Source organism: Malaya genurostris, chromosome 3 (assembly GCF_030247185.1).
Source record: "Malaya genurostris strain Urasoe2022 chromosome 3, Malgen_1.1, whole genome shotgun sequence".
Lineage (NCBI taxonomy): Eukaryota > Metazoa > Arthropoda > Insecta > Diptera > Culicidae > Malaya > Malaya genurostris.
This window is the reverse complement of record NC_080572.1, coordinates 64,501,611-64,526,873: the sequence shown is the minus strand read 5'-3', so window position 1 is coordinate 64,526,873 and position 25,263 is coordinate 64,501,611. Positions and strand designations below refer to the sequence as shown.

Sequence of the window (25,263 nt, the reverse complement as noted above, 5' to 3'; positions counted from 1 at the left end):
ATATATGCGCATTGGCAGTAGTGTATCTGAATTTTACCCTTATATCGAAACCTTCGGATCTATGACGATGGATGACTCTTCTCTGGTTTTGTAAGCTTTCTTCTGTTTGAAGTTCTTCCCATTTTACGACAATCAGCCTTCATCGTTGCCTAACATTTTCTCGATCGGCCGGAGCTCTGGACAATTTGGACGATTAATATCAGGCCAAATCGACACCAAACAGAGTGCTTGGGGATGCTGCTTTAGAAGTGTTAATAGACGCTTTCGAAGGCACATTTTGATGTAGATTTCACTGTTACTGGTCCCCGTTTGAGATGAATGGATAGTCGATTTTACCGCACGTACAGATGCCTAGCTAAACCAAATACTTTTTCGCTAATTCTTCTATCGGCCTGTTCTTTATGCTTAGACACGAGGTTCCTTTTTTTGCAGTGTAGAATTAGAAGAATGAAGCTATCAATGACATCAGCCCATTGTCCCGAAAAAATGCCGTGGCAAATCTGTGACCAATTAGGATTTTCTAAGCTTTTTTCAAATATTAGATTTCACAGCTCCTGTTTTGAAACGCCATTTTCAAAATTTCATTTTAAAAGTAAACAATATGCATGTCGACGCGAATGTGAAGGAAACCACTGACAACTGAATGATACACTGAAAGAAATTCTTACGTTGCCTCAGGTCACCGACGCGATAAAGTTACAACGTGCATATTTTTTAATGGTATTAGTATCAGCATTGGCTTCATATATACTGTAACGGTTGTGCGTGGTGTTGACATTCTGTCGGTTGGTGTTTGTTACACGCGATGAAAGAGTATCGGGAGTATTAGGCTTCGCTTGGATAATGAGCGATCCGGTGTACGATATATTCCGGCTGCTGAAATCGTGTGGGATCAAGCGGAACTTTGTCTACAAGACCATCAGGCGGTAGCAGGAGACGTCCTCATTCGATGACCGTGCGAGATTCAAAAGTTTTTATCTGGCCTATTAGTTCAACGAAAACAAGGTCTGCACCATATACCAGTTAAAGAAGGGCATTCTCAAAATCTTGGACGAAATGCCCATGTAAAGGGTGTTTTTTAGAGCTTGCTGATTTGAAATTTAAATAAAACACATGTCTAATTATGAAATGGCAATTGTTGTTTTTTTTATAGATTTTATAGATTTATAGATTTTATAGATTTTTTATAGATTTCGGGCATATGGCTGCCATGATCATTTTTCGCAAAGGTCCAATTTTCGACCACTTTTTCAGATATTTGAGGGCGTATTTTAGTAATGACACGTTGAATATTGGTTTCCAAAGCATCCATGGTCACTGGTTTATCCATATAAAAATAATCAAATGGCGTCAAAGCGCACAAACGCGGAGGCCTATTCACCGGTCCATTTCTTGAAATAATGTTGTCGTTTAAATGTTCTCTCAATAAGTCGATTGTTTCGGCCGCAGTATGACAAGTGGCACCATCCTGTTGAAACTACATTTCGTCCACAACCATATCTTGAAGATTTGGCAACAAAAATTCATTGCTAATGGTTCTGTATCGGTTTCCATTTACGGAACGCGTCGTCTTTCCTCATTTTTTAAGAAATAAGGACCGATGGTTCCAGCCGCACCAAACAGTACATTTATCGGGATCTATCGGTAATTCTTGAACGGTGTGTGGATTATCTTTGCTCAAAATACGGCAATTTTGATGTAACCATTCAACCAAAAATGCGCCTCGAGATATTTGTGCTATGAACACTGATTTTGAAAATAAATTTCCACAATTTTGAAGTGTTGTCCTAAAGTTAACCTATTCATGATGTTTTGCCGCCTTAGCTCATGCATGCCACTTGCGACAGGCTTGAAGCTCGGGGAGAAGTACAAAGGAAGGAGTCATTTTTCCGAGAAATGTTGTAAGGTTCCTTATAAATAGTGCTTTCAATTAAATGAACCCAGAAAAAAAATTGCCTGCATCGAGTCTCTTCTTCGTGTACCGGTCGGATTATTGTCGAGAACCCTTTGGACTGGTTTGTTCTATTCTATCATCCTGTTCGTCCCACCGTGGCGGCTCTATCTGGGTCGTTTGAACGAGGATAGAGTTTTATCCATCCCCTTCCTGAAATTATCAAAAAAGTGGATAAAACTCTTCTTGAATGTAATCCAAACTTCGATATCAACCTCAATCACCTCAAAGTTCCTAACCCTTCTTTACCCAAAATCAAAGGACTACCAAAGGTTCACAAACCTGGTAACGAAATAAGGGAAATTATTTCTTCAGTGGGAGCCCCTACCCAAAAAATCGCCAAATGGCTAGTAAAAGAATTCCATTCTATGCCAAAAAAATTTTTCAGTAGATCAGTCCCCAACACACAAGAATTTACGAGTCAACTTCAAAACTCTGGTGAAATCGAAGAAGACGAAATAATGGTGTCATTCGATGTAACCGCCTTATTCCCAAGTGTCCCGGTGAAAGACTCAATTAATCTATTAGAAGATTGGTTACTTCAACAACATAGTAACAATTTATGGAAAAGCAAAGTAAGGTCATATCTGAGCCTAACTCGGCTTTGTATGGATGTAAATTATTTCATATTCAGAGGCGGATTTTATAAACAGTTACAAGGGGCACTAATGGGTAATCCGCTCTCCCCGTTTTTATGCGAATTGTTTATGGCAAATCTTGAAGAACTTTTGAAAAACCAGGGATTATTACCTAATCGCTGGTGGAGATACGTTGATGATATATTCTGTATCATCAAACGCAATGATTTATCAACTTTCTTACAAATGATTAATAACTTACATGAAAACATTAAATTCACCTATGAGGAGGAGAAAGACAACAGTTTACCTTTCTTAGATATCCTCATTATCAGAGAGGCAAAAACCTTAAATTTCGAGATATACAGGAAGCCAACCAACACAGATCGGGTCATACCAAATACTTCTAATCATTCCCACCAACACAAAATGGCGGCTTTCCACCATATGATTCACAGAATGCTGACCTTACCCCTTAAGAGAGATGCTGCAATAAAAGAGAAAAACTTTATTTTCGAAATTGGAAAGCTCAATGGATATCCGGAACGTTCAATTCAAACAATCCTCGACAAAAAATTAAGATTGTTGAAAAAACAATCACTTACAACTCTGTCTCCCCCATCGGAAAATTTAAAAAGAATATCGGTAGACTTCAATCCAAACATTGCACATCCTTTGAAATCAAAACTAAATAAATTTGGTTTGGATTTAGTATTCAGCAGCATGAACTGTCAATTGAAAAATTTACTAGGTTCTACAAAAGATCCTACGGATAATTTGAAAAAATCTGGGGTATACAAAATCTCGTGTTCTCATTGTGATAAAATATATATTGGACAAACAAAGAGAACTCTAGACATCCGTTTCAAAGAGCACGTCGCTGAAATAGCGAAAGCATCTAAAGAATTAGAGAAAGGACTACCACATCATTTCAAGTCAAAAGTAGCTGAACATGCCTTTTCTGAAGATCATGAACTCACTACCAACGACATAAAAATCATAAGACAAATTTCCAATCCATGGAAATTAGACACAGCTGAAAGTTTAGAAATCTTCAAAAATAACTCCATTTCTTTATTGAATCGTGACCAAGGAAATAAGCCCTCCTGGCTATTCAAGCTATTACCGACACATAAGATACAAATAGATTTAGGTAATAATTAATCTCTTAATATCCCACTTCTTCAGTTTGTTGCCCTCCGCTGACAATCAAACTACCGTCCTACCCGTCTGTTACTACCTATTTCTTCCCGTTTTTACCCGTTGACAATAAGACATTTCGTATAAAAGGAGCAGCATTACAGCATTCTTTCAAACAAACTTATAAAACCGATACACTGAAGAAGGATGTAAGTAACATTCCGAAATACGCGTATCTGTATTGTAACGTTTGTTATGCTTCATTAAAGTATAGTGACTTTGTGAAAGTGTAATAACGTGACAGTGAAATAGTGGAATTAAATGGTACAGAAAAAGTGAAACTGTTGAATACATTCCACTAACAGCTCCAGGTAAAAAATAGTGATATTCTAATGCTAATCCGTTTTTTTTTTTCAAAGAAACCGAAACCGTTGTGTATTTCTTCTATTTTTTTTAATAACTTTTAAACGATCCTAAAAAGTTTGGTTAACTCATTACACAGAATATTTCCGGAGTTACATCGATCAACAATAACAGATGAAAAAAACGAGACATTCCATTAATGCCACGATTCTGGCTGCTCTGATTATCGGAAAAAATAAACACCATACGCCATTTAATTCGCGACAAATGAGACTGTACTGAGCCAGAATAAAATAAATTGAAAATTTTAAAGAAAAAATGAAAATTACACATTGTTTGTTATTAATTGAAGTTTCGACTATTAATTACTCAAAATATATGGTTTCACTCAAGTTTCCCAAGCAATCGGTGTAATGATATCGAAAGTTGTTTGAGATGTACACATTCAAAACCTGACCACTATTTGTATTTGTATGGTTTTATTATGTAGTCTTACGTCAAAACTAACAAAGCAATACTAATTCTTTTAGTTTCCCTTGAAGTTATGTATTCGCAGAAGCTTATGTGTAAACTTGAGCAGAAACAATCAAGTAGTTTTCGAGACATCATGGCAGCAGTTTGCCAAAAATCGTTTTCAAAGAAAAACGCGTGTTAAAAGTTGAATGGCCTAAGCACGCGCCCAAATTTTTAACCATTCTTTCTCACATGTCTTGTATACAAGCTTAAGATATTATTTATAGGGGAAAATCGTTTTTTTTAATCTGTCACACTAGACGACCCCCTTTTTGATATAGTAATTTCAAGTTCGATCAGTTTTAGTCCGACGTACGTATCCTTCATCTTTTCAAAATTGCACTGTTGAATAGCAAACATGAAAGACCACACACTCTCTGTGTGATTCAAAGGAATTCGAGTTCATCCTCGATATTTGAACAACCCACATCACTCGGTCTATCACATCTTTGACGTAAGTTTTTAACTTTTCACTCTGACAGTTCTGTTTTAATAGTTCTGGAATTTTTGCAAAGTTCTATCCTCCTGAACGCCCAAAATTGGATGAAGTTTTAGCGCATTCGGTTGGTTTATATCTTTTGCCGCTAAGCTCCACTAGACTTCGTTGGCTCAGTATCACTCCAAAGTGGTTTCGAGCGTTGTGGCAGGATACTAAATCAGGCATCGTTGTGTATTGCAAGAGACGCTTATTAAGTTACTCTTCCGTGTGAATCGTACCGTTGATGGTTTCGGAAGTGATGGAAAGATAGTGTTTATTCGCCACATCCGCGTAAACCGCCGCACAGTGGTTCGAATCAATAAAAACGTGGACATAAATCAGTAGCTGCCAAACCGTTCTTTTAATGCATATAGTTGCTTTGAAGAAATTATTTACAATTATATACCGCGTAATTTGATCCTATCATTATTTGTTCATGGCCTACTTTGACAAAAAATGTAACCATAACTTTTTTTTCTGAAGAGATAGAAATTTTTTTTCTTCTACAAAGTTTTAGAACTATTAAAAATAATTTACTTTGTCAAATATACCAAAAGTCTAGGTCGCACCGTTTCGGATATACAAGGCGTTTTTATGGCAACCCCCTTAAAATCAGTTTTTTATTCATAAATTGTTTCGAGTTATTTTGTTATGCATACTTTGTTTGGAATAATTGTAGAATTTTTAAAATCGCATATTTTTGTTGAAGATAGTGCATAGGTTTGTTCTTTTCTGGCAAAGTTATGCAACATTTTACCTTTTTTTACCTAGGATAAAACCTTGCACCGAAGCGAAATATGCAACTTTATGCAACTGATTTTTACAAAATTTGTAGGAAAAGATGTGCACAATATTATAAAAAAAAATCTAAGTGGAACTCGGTGGAACTTTTTTTCTAGGTCTTTTCAAAGTTAGTTTTAATTACTGAATTATGGCAACCCCCTTAAAACTAGTTTTCTAGTCATAACTTGTTTCGAGTGATTTTTTATGCATACTTCGTTTGGAATAATTGTAGAAAATATAAAATTTCATAATTTTGTAGAAGCTAATGCATAAGTTGTAAAAAAATATTTTTTGAAATATTCGCTTTATTTTAAAAACAGTTTTTTTTGGATATACCTACGTAGAATTTATCTATATTACCTAAGTATCTACTACAAAGTTAGCATTTAAATGAGTAACTTTTCCCAATACTTTTCACAACCTAATCAATCAACTAGGTAGTTAATGTTACCTAATAAATCATTACAATATGTCACTTAGTCGCATTGCATTCGATCAATCAGTATCAGTAACGCTATCGTCAGAGTTTTCCGTATCGCTAATTTCTTGTTCTGTTGTAAGTTCTAGCATATCAATTGCTTCCAGTGACAATTTCTTTCCAGTTTTGATAGGTTTGTAATAAATATTCGAAATCAGTGGGTCAGAGGCTACTAGGAGTCTACAAAAACCATCTATCATCGTTTTTTCACGGCTGTTTTCCTTGTGCCCAAGTTTGGATTTCTTTTATTTGTTTATTAATTTTTAACTTTTTTCATTCAATAAACTATAAAGGTTGTTTTATGGAATCGCTTATTTGAAACCTAAGAAAAAACCGTACGTTTATGCCTTGGACGAATTTTTGTATCTTTGTTATATTTTACAGGCTGTTGAAAAAAGGCTTTGTGTGAAATACCCCATGGATTATTACTATACATGCTATGCACGTATGCAAATATATGAAAGATATTTCTATCCTATTTCCGACTACCAGTCTGGACGCGCGTAAACACGCATAAACAAGTTCATGTTTGCACGCGCAACTTAAGCAAATTGTTGCGATTTTTATTTTGTTGCTTTTTACAATTGGCAATATTAGAATAAATCTAAGTGAAACTAGATGCAATTTTAGGCCTTTTCAAATTTAGTTTTAATTATTGAAAATCCGAAAAATTATCAAAACTTCAACACATATTCAAAAAATGGAAAAATGTATTCTAGACAAAATATGATAAAGTATTGTTAAAGTACAAACCTTTACGAAGAGATTTCATGTTTGAACGTGTAAATAAATTGACTTATCGCGAAGCAACACGATTTTTAAGACGAGATGTTGATCGGGCGACGCTCACTGCAAAAGTGAGTTACAGAAATAGCAGACGCGTGACGCCCTCTGTTTCTTAACCATTCATGGTTTCAGCATGGCCATAGTGAAAATGAGTCATACGAATATTACTCAAGATATTCTCATTGGAAAATAAATTTGATAAGGTACATGTTCTCCTATAAGTATTATAAAAACTTAGCTGCATTTAGTTGCATATTTCGCTTCGGCACAAGGTTTCCTAGGTAAAAAAAGGTAAAATTATGCATAAATTTTCCAGAAAAGAATAAACTTATGCATTAGCTTCTACAAAATTATGAAATTCTATATTTTCTACAATTATTCCAAACGAAGTATGCATAAAAAATAACACGAAACAAGTTATGACTAGAAAACTAGTTTTAAGGGGGTTGCCATAATTCAGTAATTTAAACTAACTTTGAAATGACCTAAAAAAAAAGTTCCACCGAGTTCCACTTAGATTTTTTTTTATAATATTGGGCACATCTTTTCCTACAAATTTTGTAAAAATCAGCTGCATAAAGTTGCATATTTCGCTTCGGTGCAAGGTTTTATCCTAGGTAAAAAAAAGGTAAAATGTTGCGTAACTTTGCCAGGAAAGAACAAACCTATGCACTATCTTCAACAAAAATATGCGATTTTATAAATTCTACAATTATTCCAAACAAAGTATGCATAACAAAATAACTCGAAACAATTTATGAATAAAAAACTGATTTTAAGGGGGTTGCCATAAAAACGCCTTGTATATCCGAAACGGTGCGACCTAGACTTTTGGTATATTTGACAAAGTAAATTATTTTTAATAGTTCTAAAACTTTGTAGAAAAAAAAAATGTCTATCTCTTCAGAAAAAAAAGTTATGGTTACATTTTTTGTCAAAGTAGGCCATGAACAAATAATGATAGGATCAAATTACGCGGTATATATTTGTAAATAATTTCTTCAAAGCAACTATATGCATTAAAAGAACGGTCTGGCAGCTATTGATTTATGTCCACGTTTTTATTGATTCGAACCACTGTGCGCCGGTCTGATCAGGAACTTGTTTACAAATTTCCATAATTTCTTATTTCAAAAATCCTCTGGATCAACGAATTTATCAACATGATAAACAGATATACTTCCCCGGAAATTAACTGTATTGACGTAAATTTTGTTATCCATCACGATGCAATACGATTTAATGAGCAGCTTCGTGTAAAGTTTCCGGGCACGGATTTCGCAGTGATGTTTCGCTTTTCATTCTGCTTTGCGGAATTCAGCTTCATGATTTTCTGCACAAAACCGATTGACACCTTGGAATTTTTAGTGACATCTCGAAATGATACGTTTCGACGGCTCTTGGACTGCTGCATTACGTTTCTTGATGGTTTTTATCACACGAAACACAATTGTATTTGCAATTCCAAGTTTTTCAGCGATCCAACGGCGGGACGCCTTTGGATTTTGATTGTAAGTGCAACAAATTTTTTCACGGACAATTTCTTGTTTCGACGACATTAATAACTACGAAACTTGATAGATGTGAACAATACGCTATGATTAAGATACACTTAAACCCGAAAAGGTTTTTCATTCATACGGATCAAAAATTACAGAAAATGTTCGCTGTGTCATTTTGATCCAATACACCCTCCATGAATATGAAAAAATGCGCTCTCGAATCGACACAGTGCAGTTTAAACTATGATCATATATCTTGATTAATACAAATTCGAATTGTTTTTGCATTGTCAATAATGAATAATGGAATGCTCATTACGCGATATAATAAATCAAAAAAATCCAACCAGTGATGAAACCCCTCATTTGACTGGCAATTAGTATTGGAATATTTCTCAATCAACATCCAATATATCGAGCACACATAAATTCACAAACTACTTCCGTCTCCACCGCAGCAAAAAAAAAATTTCGGTGGTGCCAGAAGTAATTTGATCTATCAAAGGCCCATCACAATCGTTATTTCGCATGCATGTTGAAGATTAGCCGGTCGAAAACTCCTTCCGTCGTTTTCGCTGTTCAATTCCTACCCACAAACTGACTGACTGAGACACCGTCTTTTACGACTGTTCACTGCTAACAAGTTTTGAAGTTCATTTCTACAAACACCCCCTGAGGGGGAAATCACAACTAACCTGACCAACCAAACCAGCTGTATGTCGATTTTTTTTTGCGTCGAAGTACTTCTTAGACCGGCAAGCATGAAAATAAAAACCACATTCGTGAGCATAGCGTTTTTCGCTATTGAATCACGCGAGCATCAAACGGATCCATGTGGTTTCTACGAAATGGGATTGATGAAAACAGTAAAATTGTTCACGAAGCACAAATTATGGAAAACGAGTCCTAAGGCAGGAGCCTTGTTGCAACTATTCGGTATTACATATGTGGTAAGTGTTGAAATGTTATTGGATTGATCTTCATCCAGGTCGCAATGTCTAGAATGTTGGCTGCTGTTTCAAACGTTTCTGTTTATGGTCGTTAGCTGATTAATGATGGCACTCCTAGTTTACAGTGATTCAAATTTTATTACGGCTTACTAGGAAATGTCTCCGTTTTGCGTATCTCCTAGAAAATGAAAAACGCAAATCAGATATTTTTCCATTTCCGAGAAATCCCTTGTACTAAAGTCTCCTCCTGTTGTGTCCAACTGTGCCCAATTAGAACCCGCACGGGCAAAAGGGAACGAGATGGAAAACAACTGGAACGTTCACTCCCTTGACGATGCTTTTCACATTGCTGGAAGAAACTTGGCAGTGAGTTCCCTTCACTCTCTCGCTCTTTCACATAGCAGCAAAAACGGTGTGAGAAACACTTATCGGGTACGACAGTACTTACTCTGATTCAACCTCTGCAACCGTGCACTTGTACTGCGCCGTGGAGAAGAGACAAATGTCGGCAAATTGTCGCACGGAGACTTTGATTTTTTTCACCGTTTTACTCGAGTTATTCGCTATATGTACATTTACCGATAGACTCTCGCCATGATGGTAAAGCTGGGTGAAAAACAGAACAGATCAGTGAATTTTAATTTAAAAACATGTCATTAGGTCATTCACCTCTTTGTCCAAACTCGCTTCTAGGTGGATTTTATTTGGTTTCAGTATGTACTCCTTGCTGACTTCGATCGATGGTTGCTCACCCAGTTTGGATGGTGCGTACATAATTTTCCTAATTGCTAATCGCACCGAGTTTCGCTTGTGAGGCTTATCTTCGGGTGTTTCGCCCACGAAAGCCTTCAGTTCGTAGTCCACACCGCACGGTTTTCCGGTGTCACCGGGTGCCGGTTGAAGTGAAACCGAGGCAGGACAGTGAGGTGGCACTTCGAAGTAGAATGGGAAGGCATTTGGTCCGAGTTTTCGGATTAACCGTTCCTGTAGGCGGGTCAGAGGTCGGTCTGTTTCAAGTTGCGGAAAGATCTGAAAAATAGAAAAACAAAAAACGGAAACAGAATATTAAAAAAAAAGTTACCAACGAAGATGCTTTCACGTGCGATAGCTGATACGATGTCACGTGAATTGCTACTATGGTTGTGTTTAAGTTTTAGTTGTTTTGTTCCTTCAGAAAAAGTAGCAACGTTTTTTTGGATACAGAAACGAACAGAACGAACAGAACGAACTCGTGAAATGATGATACTTTGTTGCGCGCCCAGTCTGAAATTTCGGACCAGCGAAAGATACTTCCTCGATTACATTTGAAAAACGCATTAAAATTCATAGGCATAATACCGAATTGTATCATAAATGGGTGGGTAATTCAAGTTGAATTCTATGTTCTGCCAGTAGGAAATGAAATTTGGTATCAAGATATGTAATGGAAAATTCCTAAGCCCTAACCCGACGCGTGCTGGATTAGAGATAAAAATCTTTTTTTCTGAACCTGAAAACGAACCCGCTTATCTGAATGAAAATTTAAAAAATTACCCAAACCCGACCCGAGTCCGACTATCTTCCGACCAAAACCTAACACTTACCCGAAAACCAAAAAATAAAAACTTTTATCCATAGCCGGCAAAATATTTTTTGTTTGCTAAGCCCGAACTAGTTGCTTCCACCTACTATCTCTAATAGAAAATTATGTGTTTCACCAACATACATTTCAAAATGGACACTATAAAAAATAGAAGGAAAAAGAACTGTTCTTCATCCACCTTTTGGTTTGATAAAGACTGTCCCAGAAAGTATGGTCACACTTTGATTTCACTGTAAATAATTCACAAGTGCTAGATATTCAAATTTTATTCGATATACTGATAATATTAGACTACAACAACAGAATATTATTTTCAACATTTGCTACTTAGCCATTTTAGACTAGCTGGCGCACCGTCTTGTGAACGTTCCTCATTAAATTCCGTACAGACACAAGGCGACAAGTTTTGACACTTTTTCCAATCTTTTTCGAACTGTTGCATGGTTTCGGCTGCCGAGACATGTTTCCTAAGATGTGCCTTCGTTATTGTCCAAATTTCCTTAATTGGTCGAGGTTGTGGGCAATTTGGTGGATTCAGTATACCATTCTACCGTAGATTTCGAGTAGTGGCAAGAAGCAAGATCTAGCCAGAAGACAACAGGATCCTTGTGGCTTCCAATCATGGGTAGAAGTCGTTTTTGTAAACATTCCTTGATGTATATTTCGCTGTTCATTGAAGCAGTGGTGATAAAGGGTTACGAAATCTTACCACAGCTACAAATTGATTGCCAGACCATAGCTTTCTTACCAAATTTTTCGACTTCAATCGTTGTCTCGGACTGGTTTAACACTTGCCCTTCGCGCACCGTATAATACTGTGGTCCCGGCAAGGATTTGTAATCGAGTTTCACGTAGGTTTCGTCGTCCATGATTATGCAGTTCAAATTTCCAGCAAGAATTGTATTGTTCAGTTTTCGAACCCTCGGCCTGATCGATGCTTCTTGTTTCGGACAACGTTTCGATTGTTTCTGCTTCTTATAGGTTCGAAGATTCAAACGTTCTTTAGCACAAAGAACATTTGACTTCGAAGTGCCCACTTTTTTGGACACATCCCGAACTGAAACCTCCTTCTTTTGCTCGAACGCCTTCAGTATACGTTTATCCTACTGAGGGTTAGCAGGACCTTTTTTTCGACCCGTTTTTTACGCACTCAATTTTCTCGAAGAGGACTGTACCGATCCCAACAAACATATGGCTAGTTTGAAAGTTGCTATAGGGCCATTGATCAAGTTCGAAAATAAAACTGCTGTTACTTTTGGTCCCGGAGATATAACGGACAACGAAATGGCTGTCACTTTAGGTACCGGAGATGTAGTGGTATAAGTGATGTAAGCGCTCAATTTTCACGTAGATGATTGTACCGATTTCAACAAAATTAGGCTTCTTAGAAAGCATTTTTTTTGCCATCCATCAAGTTCGAAAATCAAATGGCTGTAATGTTTTTGATTCCGAAGATACAAAGGAATAAGTGACTTACCCGACAAATCGCGTTGTTTTATTACCGCTCTATTTTCTCGTGATGGCTGAACCGATTTCAAGCAAAGTTAGGCTTTATAGAGAAATGCGAAATCCGATTGTGCTTTCAGTGAAGCTACTTTCGGCAAACTAGAAACAATGGAGAAAGAAGAGTTTCTTGTGTTACTACAGCACTGTTTTCTAATAGAAAACTTACTGTATGAAAAAAAGAAAGTGGCTTGATAAGCATTACCCGGGCTCTGTTCTAAACAAATCTGCCAGTATTGAGTATGCTGAAATTTTCCAGCGCTTAGTATGCTGAAATTTGCATGAGCACTTGAATACGTTGGATACGTTTAAGCGTAATAAATCGAAATTTGTGTATCGATACGTTACAATGGATAAAACATGGATCTATCGTTACACGCTTGAGCCAAATCAATAGTCGAAGTCGAATGGACGAACAGCATCTGATGAAAGCCGACCAAAGCGCCCGAAGACTCAAACGTCGGCGGACTCGGTTATGGCCTCTGTATTTTGGGATGCGAAGAAAATTTCGTTAATTGAGTATTACAGTATGCTTGAATCGTTTGAAAGTTTGGAATGAAATAGTTCAAATTAAGGAAAAACCGTGCTTTTCAATTGGAATGATTCCATGAAATGCAATTTATATTGCTACCTGAACCACCATATTTAGCCCCTATCGATTATTTTCTGTATTTAGAATGGAAAACAAAGCTTGCTGGAAAGAGATCTGCATTGAACGATGAGGTCATCGCTGAGACTGAAGCGTTTCTTTTCTAGGCTAAAAAGAAAACGTGACATAAAAGTGGTGAAGAAATGTTAGAACAATGGTTCGGTTCTTCACGAATTCTGCATGGTATGGACAATTCGTAGGGAATACAGTTTCTTATCTAAAGAAAAAAAAACTTCAGTGGTGGATTTTTTCGACAAACCCTGCATGACTAAAAAATTTAATTGACATCTACGAAAAAAGGGTTTAAAACATGGCTTCCGTGATGGGAATCAGGAATCAGACTAAATGGCTCAATGTGGTACGTTCCTCTAGTTATTTAGAGATTTGTATTTATCGTGAATTCTCATCATTTTTAGAGATTTTACAAAAGCGACACCATTCTGCATTTCCGGAAGAATGCAGAACGATTCGCTGTATGTATGAGCAGAAATACATTCGGAACCCCATAAGGAATGCCAAACAATCTGCTAAAACCTATTAAGGTCAATACAGAAAGGATTCTTTCAATCCAGGAGGAACGATAAATCTCTCTGAATATAGCTCCTTACCACATTGGGTGAAAAACGATAGAATATCGTTTAATTTTAGCTCCACATACACAGACTCAACCATGTATGGAGAACCAAAATCCCGAATACATAGTTGCGTCAATGCGGGACAGTTATATATCAGATGCTATGAAGTATCGTAAAGGCATTCACAGCTCGCTGAATAGTAGCCATGCGATAGTAGAGTTTGCAATATCCAGTCAGAACTCCGACCAGAAAACCGAAATGATACTTGGAAAAATGCAGTATACATTTTGACACTTTTCACACTCAGTAAAAACACTTCTATCTGAGCGCAAGTTTGCAAGCTGCTCCAATAGCTGGCATGTTTGGATGCAACTGAAGAACAAGTCTCGTGCTTTACCCAACTAATTTATTTCCAGTAATACCAGAATGACCGGGTACCCATAGGAAGTAAATAGCATTTGACATGCTGAGGTCTTCAATTTGAGTTCAACATGCGAGCACTAGATTCGACCGTGAATTATTGTACCCCACACAGAATCGCGTGTGGGGTACAATAATTCACGTTTGTGTTTCTGTTTGAAACACAGTACAGTATCCACCAAGTGAATAAGACTGATCTAGTCCCTTTTTCCGACAATAGAAACCAGCTCCAGCACGACCATCCCACAGAGAACCGTCTGTATAACAAGCTGTCTTCATCAAGTTGTCGTTCCAAATACCAAGACAACCACTCATCACGAAAAGGATATCTCACATTGAATGTTTGGCAATTCCACAAGCGAGTGTGACTAGGAGTATAGTCTATAGGGTTACTGTATAAACTGCACAGTAGTGCCTCTAGAGCAGCAGTAGGAGTTGTCGTGAATACCCCTGTCATCGCCATTAGGACCATCTTCTGGAGATGATTTAGCTTTGACTGAGCTGTCGCAACTTCTCCTTTCTGCCACCATACAAAAGAGCCATATGCTAAAATTGTTGTGTAGATCCAATGAATCTAGGTTTGAGTTCCCAGGATTATCTAAAAGCTCGTCAACATTTGTCAAAAGCCATGCAAACTCTCTTAACTCTGAAGTCAATGTGAACGGACGAATTCAGTTTTGAATCAAGAATAGCCCCGACGTATTTAACTTGATCAACCACAGTGACCTCTGAACCAAAGAACTGTAATGAACGAGCTCCTGTGATTATTGTGCGATGAGTGAATAGTACCATTCATGTTTTACCCGGATTTACAGAACATCTTACCTTTGCTCAAAAGATAGCAGGGCTTGCTGCATTAAATAAAAAAAAAGTAATAGCTGATACCGGCAATGCATAGGGCGCTGGTCTTACAAACCAGTTGTCGTATGTTCGACCCCCGACCTGGAAGGATTCGTAGTGTCAGTCGGCTGCGAAGTCTATTGAAACAGAAGGTCAAATTCCACTAAAGGAATGTAATACCAAGGCTTTGCTTTGATACCGGCCAATCAATAATAGTTATAATAGTCTGCAAAACCGTAAATCGGGAATCCAAGGTCATTAAGTTTTCTTAACAAACCATCAACCAGAGCAGGTTCCATAAAATTGGGGATAGTACACCACCCTGAGGACACCTACAAACACTCAACTATCTAATTTCTGCTTGCCGTAGTGATGGACAAAGCAGTCGATTACTAAGGTCGTTTTCGCTTGATACCAAACCTAACCCAATTTCCGCATTACCTGCTGACAAACCGTTTGTTTGAACCTAATTTCAACTATGTTGAACTGAAAATCGAGTCGGTTTCAAACCTGTTTTTTGTATCAGGTTTGCTCAAACCCCCGTTGCTTAGTGCGAAGCCAACACAGTTTCGTGTTTGTGTTTTTTGATGAAACTACCCTGGGGCAGTTTTAAGTTTGCTCAAGCGAAAGCGATGTATCCAATTTGTGATTGATAATGTCATGTCAGACAAAAGAATTTAAATTTTCATCCAATAAAATCCAATTTTAAATCATTATCATAAATCAAATGAGATTTGCAAAAACGTCTAAATGCTAAGCATCTCTGGTGAATAACCAGAAAAAAATGTTAGAAAGTGCGAATTCTTCATAATGAACACTCCGCTGGTTTTCAACCAGTTGTATTTCCTAATAGCCCAGCTAGTTTACCTTCTAAGAGAAATCCTTCTACAATTGATTTGGTTCTAGCAGCTCAGTGTAACCAAATATATTATATATCAATATGGATCACTTTAACGAATTCAATACAAATCGAAAAGGACATCACAGTAACACCATCTCGTGACGCTCAAGGCTATTAGTTCAGTCAAATTTAATAGTCTGCGTTTATCGTGCACCCAGAAGTGAAATGTCACAACTAATTGAGCATGATGCCCAAATAGAGGTGTGAACATTTTCATGTGTTTTTCTGACGAAAGTAAATATTGCCTATAAATAATGTAGAATTACGTTCTTTAAGACCTATCGTCTTAATCACCAATGAAAATGAAAATTTTCGGAGGATGTTTCACTTTCTTCAATTTCATTTGTAATAAATGTTCATAGTGGCAGCACTGTGTTATTAAAATCAGCCGTTCTTCTTTCTAGTGAATTAATGTGTAAGCAAAAAAGATTTGTTAACTGTAAACTTACTATGATTTCGACCTGTTTGTCTCACGGATAAACAGTAAATTAAAGACATAGAGCAATACCAGTAGTGCCAACAGCATTACAAACAATAATATACCGTAGTATTACATATCTGCTGTTCAATGATATGCTCTGAACAAACTGGACTGGAATCGGGAATCATTATCACAGTAAACCTGAATACAAATGGATTAAATTTTCAAATCAAGAAATTGCAATACTTAATTCGGAAATGTTGGTAAAATTTTGGAATTAGCATTAAGATTAATTCGTTTAGTTCTGCGTTTACATTTCACACTCATTTATATAAATAGGGAATTTTTATATAACAATGTGTTCTCTTCCGAGTTAGTATCAGATTGCAATTCTAAACCGTATTTACAGCTTATTTTTTCGTGCAGTGTATATCGAGAAATATTCCATATATTTGGGTTTGTTTGATTCAGTGTACTGAATCCATGGCTGTCATATGTGCATTAAAAAATTTGTAGTGTATTAGTAACCTTTTTTACCACCGCACTTTACTGTGATGTCCCTCGTGAATCGCAAGAGTGATGCATATTGATATATAATATATTTGGTGTAACATTTGCGCTGAACTGATTACTCAAACTTTGATCAGCTACCAATAACATTCGAGATTTTAAATAAAACAATAATTAATTCTGTTAGTTCTATATTCTACCACCTTATAACTAATAGGCTAGAATACAAATCTTAAACCGAAAACAATGTGAACCTTGAAATTTTTTTTTGCAAAATTCGGCCGATAACGATACAACAAAAGATCATTTGGAACATTCCATGATTGAAGTTAGGAGTCTATCAGTTCCAAAAGCTCAAACTAAATTCGATTCTCATATCAGGTGTACAACTTTGCTTCTGCCATTTTTTCCAAAATTAAAAGCTTCATCGCAAAAAAGTTCTTACAAATGTATTATTCAAAGTATTGTCTATCGCTAGTGACAACTTTCTCCCATCTTTCCGGTAGTTTTCGGAGCCCAGCTCGAAAAAAGGAGTCCTCTTTTGACGCTATCCATGAAGCAATCCATTTTTCCAACTCTTCGAAGGATTGAAAATGTTGATCTGCCAGGCCGTGTGCCATCGAACGGAATAGGTGGAAGTCAGAAGGGGCGACATCTAGGGAATACGGCGGGTGGGCCAAGGCTTCCCATTTCAGCGTTTCCAGGTACTTTTTGACCACTTTTGCGATGTGAGGTCGAGCATTGTCGTGTTGGAGGATGACTTTGTCAATTGCTCTTGATATTGTGGCCGCTTTTCTTTTAGCGAGACGTTTTGAAATGGTTTGCTGACTCACATTATTGGGTTTGGCACGAATCTTCATCAAGCAATGCTTCTAGTTGTTCATATTTGAAAGTTTTTTCTCTTCCACCACCATGTTTGTCTTCGACATCGAAATCACCATTTTTAAAACGTTGAAACCACTCCGACACGTTCTTTTACTCAGAGCAGCATCACCGTAAGTTTCTGAGAGCATTCGATGCGCTTCAGCTGCATTTTTTTCGAATTGTAACAGAAAAGTAAAACTTCCCGCAAATGACGAGAATCGGGCACATAAACAGACATTTTCGAGCGTGAATAATACGAAAACAAGAACAAATGTCACTGAAACGGCGATGACAATTCGTTAGGCACTGTACACACACTCACTTTAAAGGCATTATCATCTATGTATTTTGACCAGCCTCAGCCGGTACGGCCGGAAAACGGCGGAAGCAAAGTTTTACACCTGATATCAATTGCTCCTTCGCCGACATTAATATCAAGATTCTTATGATCCTACTATCGACCTTCAAAAGAAAATAAAACATACACTCACTGAACAAATCAAACTATAATCTTAATCTTTCTACGGTATTACACAAGTCCTCAGAAACCACTTTCAGCTCTCAAATCAGGTAATCAATTACTCCCGGGAACCGGTCAATTTCATTAGTCCAGATGAAATAAATATCTCACATAAGATTACATTACTGAGACCAGTTCGGTTTTACATCTCATCCAAGTCAGTCGATAAAACAAAACCGCTTACGTTCGGGACAGAAGAAACCAAGTACAGTATTGTGTAGTGAACAATAGAACGACCTCAACATGAGTGAACCAAACGAACAAAAGCTACCGCCGACACGAAAGAATACAATTGTTGTGACTTCAGGCATTGCAAAATTCGACCTTCGATACGAGAACTTGAAGGTTTGCTTAAGGAGCAAATGCATCCTGCCATTAAACGTGTGCATTTACTTCAATGCAATAAGACAAATAATGTTGTTTACATCCAGTTTTATAAAGAGTTGGATGCAATTTAATTCGCAAAAGACAATAACAATGTGCACTATGTGGAGCTCAAGAACATTAAGTACAACATTCCAGTATATATGGATGATAGTGCTATAGAAGTGCGTGTGCATGACTTTCACTCAAGCGTCACCGATTCTTATATTTGCAAAACTATGTTCCAATACGGAGAGATTCTCTCTATCGAAAAAGAAAAGTGGAAGAATTTTTTCCCCGGTATTCTAAATGGCGTACGTTTATTACGCATACACTTGAAGAGGCCTATACCTTCCTATGTGATTTTCGGTCAAGATACAAGAATTCCGTACAAATCACTTGTTACCTATGACAATCAGATGGCCACATGTCAATATTGCCAAAAAGCTGTTCACTACGGTAAGCCATGTGATAAACTGGACAAGGAGACAACTACACCAAAGGACAACGGTGCTTCCTTCACACCAACCCCAAGCAACCCCTGTACACCTGTGACAGTCACCAACAACAATGAAGCATCGCCTTCAACGAAACCATCCAACGTATCCCCTATAGAACAAAGTACACCAGCTGCACTTAACAACTTACCATCCAACCAATCAGCAACTGCAACCAATATACAACAAGGTGTATCTACAGCAACTAGCAACGAAAAGAAGACGGAGATCGACAACAATACCATCGATGCGGCAATGGATGACTAGACGAACCACGAACGAAGTGCCCCTCAATCCTCGCAGGAGGGAAATGGAAGCTCCTCTCCCCCTAGAAAAAGGGTGACAACGAGATCCAACTCAAAAAAAAAATTATTTAAAAAATCGGCTCAATCGGCCACGTAAAGCTTGTACGCAAATAGGCCTGAATAAAAAATATCTTTTAAATAAATACATTACTGAGACAAATTATGATGATATTAGGGCAATCATCAATCAACTGAAAAACATGAAGGTTCCTAGAAATTGTTTTTGAGACTTTGCTTACAATGTTGAAAGAGTTTTGTATACCTATTATCATACTTAATAAAAATTCAGCAGATGCATCACAATTATTCTTCTTTTTTTATTATAACTATAGGCTTTAATTGTGCTGGTAGTGCTAACAACTAAGCAAGCTCTGGTGCTTTCTGGTTGATTCAAAACTGCTGTTAAACCCTTAAAAATCGTTGAACAAGGTATGAGGTGTTCGTCCAATTTCCCAATTGGTTTGTTCAACATAGAACCTATATGGGACAATAAGTTGTTTCAACAATTTTGCTGAACTTCTCACTTAAACGCAAAATTTCCGGCTGCTTCCCGAATTTTCCGATCTTTTACCACTCTGGCTCAGATATAAGAGCTACATCGAAAGCACAATTTGCAAGTATGCATGCTCGAGGCATTTCACGTGGATTAGTCATACCATTCTTGTTGAAAGCAACGAAGACTGGGGTTAACAACTTTCCAACGTAGAAGTTCCCCAAAACTATAGAAGCTTTATCTTCTTGCAGAAGTGTAGATCGATTCGTAGTTGCTGTACGACTATACTTGAGATTTATTTGTGCTAGTCTAATCATTATCAATCAAAGTAATGTACACTCCATCTCTAGCACTTATAATCGTCTATGGCGAACCATGGAAGGACGTTTTTTTAATTGTTTTTTAATTTTAATTTTAATTTTAATGTATATTTCGTTGTTCATTGAAGCAGTGATGATGAAGGGTTTCAAAATCTTACCGCAGCTACAAATTGCTTGCCAGACCATAGCTTTCTTACCAAATTTTTCGACTTTAATCGATGTCTCGGACTGGTTTAACACTTGCCCTTCTCGCATCGTATAATATTGTGGTCCCGGCAAGGATTTGTAATCGAGTTTCACGTAGGTTTCGTCGTCCATGATTATGCAGTTCAAATTTCCAGCAAAAATCGTATTGTACAGCTTTCGAACCCTCGGCCTGGTCGATGCTTCTTGTTTCGGACTACGTTTTGGTTGTTTCTGCTTCTTATAGGTTCGAAGATTCAAACGTTTTTTAGCACGAAGAACATTTGACTTCGAAGTGCACACTTTTTTGGCCACATCCCGAACTGAAACCTCCTTCTTTTGCTTGAACGCCTTCAGTATACGTTTATCCAACTGAGGGTTAGCAGGACCTTTTTTTCGACCCGTTTTCGGTTTATCCTCAAAGGTGTTATCCTCACCGAACTTCCTGATTGCATTTCGCACGGCTTTTTCACTTACTCCTTCCATTTTTGCTATTTTTCTCAGTGACAGTCCGCGTTCTGTGCACCATTTGTACACAATTTTTCGACGTTGTTCTTCTGAAAGTCCACGCATTTTGAAACAAACTAATGAAAACGAATAAACAACTGCACAAGTGGTTAGAGAAGAGTGTAAACAACAGAACGCAGTCATAAAAATTGACAGAACCATTGCGAAATGGCAGCGGTTTTTGGTTGCGTCCATACTTTCTGGGACAGTCTTTAGTTGCGAAGAATGAAATCATCCACTGTGCCAGAGCTTCGTATCAGGGCCGGTGAAAGAGGTGGGTACAGTGGGTGAAACAACCCACCCGAAATTTTCAAAGGTGGGAAATTACCCACTTAAAATTTCGAGCGAAAAACAATAGTTATACAATTATTACAATTATCAGTGATAATAAGAATATTGTTACATTTTCGGCGGTGTAAGTCTCTATCGCTACAAAAATAATCTTTTAGTTTTTCAGTTTTTTCTTCTTTGTACCAAGAGGACCGACTTTTAAATAACATTCGAATCAGTTCGTTCGTTTAATTGAAGTAGTGAATTGTCTGTACGTGTATGTGTGTCGATTGGCGGGCATATTTGAATTAAATGTGCTCTTAATTTTCCCGGTGCTGGCTGAATCGAAGTTCGTTGAAAAGACAGGGCAAAATCTAAAGAAGTGTATATAACATCGGATCTATTTGCAAGTTTTTATGATTGATGATTCACCAATTGCCAATTAGTCACATTAGTTTTCGATATCCGCTTCCAGAAGCCCGGCAAGTAATGTTGAAAAATCATCGAAATCGAACTTTTATTCCGGTTTAATTGTCTGATATCTACCTAAATTGACACACAAAAACGGATTCAAATTTAAGATCTCATAATACGGTTCGGTTACTCTAAACTCAACACTTCAAATTTCAAATCAAAGGTTTTTCACTGGTTTTGGATCCAAAAATTGTGAAAGTGATTCGATATTACTTTAATTTGCTTTTGGGCCAAAATGATATAATCTGCGCCGCCAGTGAACATTTTTCAATGTAATAATTTTTGAATATGCTGCAGTCGTCTGGGCTCCCTATTATCAACTCGACATCCAACGCATAGAAGCTATTCAGCATAAATTTATTCGGTTTGCACTTCGCAGTCTTCCTTGGAGGGATCCCAACATCCTTCCCAGCTATAGTGAGCGCTGTAAACTTATTTATTTAGACTTGTTATCCGTACGCCGAGACATCTGTAAAGCTATTTTCGTGGAGGATTTGTTACAATCTCAAACTAATTGCCCCGAATTGTTGCATAAACTGAACCTAGCTATGAATTTTCGCAACCTTCGATCTCATCCATTTCTCAGAATTCAATCTGCTCGCACTAATTACGGCTATAACGAACCGTTTTCTAGTATGTGTCGTCTATTTAATCGATGTTCTAACTTGTTCGATTTTCACTTATCTCGCAACACCATGAAAAAATTGTTTCTGAATTACTTCTCTGCTTCTTAAGTATTAAGGTTAGTAATAGGGGTAGTTTTAGTTATCAGTAATAAGTTTATGACATGGTATCTGCTGGATTATTGTGATCCTTCCCATTCCGTCTTTCCACAATCTCCATTGGAAACTAACTAGATTCGCTCGTCGAAATTAACTCAGCCGTCCCTTCTACTTTTTCTTTGTCATCCACCATCTGTTTTCCGATCACTAACCAAATCTTCATGTCGATTCTAACCCCGTCGATTTCTCTGTCTTCCACCATCTTTTTGGTCACTAATTAGATCTACATGCTGATTCTAACACCGTCGTTAGCCCACTTTCGTTTACCCTTATATAACATTTACCTATTCACTTTTTCTTCTCTCTCACCTTTTAAGCAAGAGCGCTATAACTGCCCTGCAATTCTTAGTGTCATCAACTAGTTATAGATAGGGTTATAGGATTAGTTTTAATTGTTAGTGTTAAGCCCAAATGTATCTGTAGGATCATTGTAATCTGTTGATACAAATGATGAGGAGGTTTTATGCCTACTGGAGAGAGAGATTGCCAAATTTCATCTCCATCGGGCTTTTCCCTGCTCCAAAATAAATAAATAAATAAATAAATAAAATAAATAAATTAGCAAAGTCTATTGTTAAGATTCAATCCAAAAATCATACCAATCAAAGTTGAGTAAAACAGATATTTTATTAGCGAATGCTTGTTACCTTCTAAGTAGATGTTAAGAATTTATGAATATGGAAGTGATAAGCATGTAATATGCATCTTTAAAAAAATCGGCATATCACAAATAGTGAATAATATTCATCTAAAGCCAAAAATCAATTTCATAGACCTACCATACCTACGTAAGAAATCATAAGATCAACATAGTGTAAAGTACCTATAGCAAGAACTAAAGATAAATCGATACGAGTTTTTTTTATGTTTTTTTCTCTATTTCTAGTAACATCCGGGGTCCAGTAAAACTAAAGTCGCAATTTTCAACCTGCAACTGAAAGACCTATAAATCGAAAAAGTATTGAGCTGAGTTTAGAGTTTGGTTTAGAGCCCAGTTTAGATTTTGTTTTTCGTTTATTTCAGCGTCACTTTTGAAGACGTTTTGAAATTGTTTTAACACTTATCATTCTTTATTTTCGGAAACAAAATCGGTCACGGATATCGGATAAAGTTAAAGAATTCAAGCATTCATTTGACTCCATTTGACTTGTGAAAATCATCTCTTAGGAAACATCATCTTGAAAAATATTTGTTTTCATTTTAATATTAATATTTGAATAAAAACTTTTCATACTTTTAACTAAGAATTACTTAAGAACGTTCTCAAATTTTAAATTTAGGCCGTCATTTCAAAATCAAATACCAAATTATTGTTTTCAAAAGCATCTTTAGGTATGTGAAATAGCAAAATATCATTTGGGGGTTAGCCAAATTTTGTGCTGTCTTTTTTGACGTGCCGAACGAAAACGTGTTTTCGACTATTTCTGGCCGATGCAGGTTTGTTTATTTAGGGGTTAGCCAAATGTTGTGCTAGGGCACATAATCGTTTTTATTATTTTTACGTTTCGTCTTTGACTCATCAGTGCAGAGCAGATTAAATTGAACTGCTTAGTGCTAAACTCGGGAGTTCAATTTGGTTTTCGTTCGGCACGTCAGAAAAGACATTGCACTCCGTTGCAAAACAAAAAGTGTTCTGTAAATAGCAGAAACTTTACGTCTGCTTAGCGGATCAAATTGCACTGCCGAGTTTAGCACTAAGCAGTTCAATTTGAACTGCTCTGCACTGATGAGTCAAAGACGAAACGTAAAAATAATAGCAAAATATGTTTGTTGCTGTTCTTTATCGAAATATAGCATTACTCGGGTTGAAAGTCACAAACATGATCAACAAAAGTGTTTGAACTCTTTTTTTCTCAATTCTCTTGTATAGTTTTAGCTGTAATATAACGGCCCTAAATATAATATCTAGACTTGCTATAATCTTAAAACAATCTGAATGTTTGCTTCTGATTTAGAATCATATTTAATAATGATAATAATGAGATATAAATATTAAGATGATATCTAGGCCGCTCAGAAAGGGATGGTCAACTTCCATAGGTGACCGAGCAGCCAAATTCGTAATAATTCGTAGTACACAACACCATACCGGTCCCACAAAAGCAATTTAATTGGAGCAAAACACGATACACGATGGATATTGAAAACCATATCACCTTTGTTACTGATGTGTACTAATTGAGCAGGGATCAGGAGCTTAAACTGCTGAAAGTGATGTCTGCGAGACCATTGCTTTCGAATGATGACAATTGCTGTGACCTTTTCAAAAGAATAGAAAAGATTCCCTCTGAAGATAACGAGTTCCTATGAAAAAATATATATATATTGCAATTTAAGATGAAGACATGCTATGGAAACCATGATGCTGTGGGGACGTGCAGTTACCATGACCGAAATGGCATCAGGTGCCAGTTTCCATACCGACTAACATAGCATTGTAGCAAATACACTTGGACTCACTTCTAACACCTGACTCCCCACTTCTGTAATATGAATTCAAATTAATTATTCCAGTGAAATGGAAAAAAAGCTCAATCAACGATTGTTTTATGAAGGATAAGAACCGATGCCTACACTAATGAAGCAGGTCAACTCGATAAATCTGGATTGCAGTGTACACGAAGAACCTGAATGAAGGTCAAAAAATTCACCATTGGGAATCATACTGGAAGCAAAATGCATGAATTGTGGCCGCGGTCAGACCAACCAACAGTCGACGATTAGGTTGGTGCGCAGTATCCGGACCGGTGGGTTGCGAGTGC

At 37.0% G+C, this 25,263-nt stretch overlaps 1 protein-coding gene across 8 annotated transcripts in view; it reads right to left on the bottom strand.

Moving 5' to 3' along the window:
• The window catches only part of LOC131436917 (beta-arrestin-1), a 249,149-nt gene that overhangs the window by 57,487 nt on the left and 166,399 nt on the right, over positions 1 to 25,263 (bottom strand). For all 8 annotated transcript variants that reach the window (XM_058605909.1, XM_058605900.1, XM_058605908.1 and 5 more), the window contains exons 5-6: positions 10,192 to 10,551; positions 9,971 to 10,128 (exon numbers count right to left, since the gene is read on the bottom strand). In XM_058605909.1, coding sequence (XP_058461892.1) covers positions 9,971 to 10,128; positions 10,192 to 10,551 — 518 coding nt within the window. The remainder of the gene's footprint in view (positions 1 to 9,970; positions 10,129 to 10,191; positions 10,552 to 25,263) is intronic.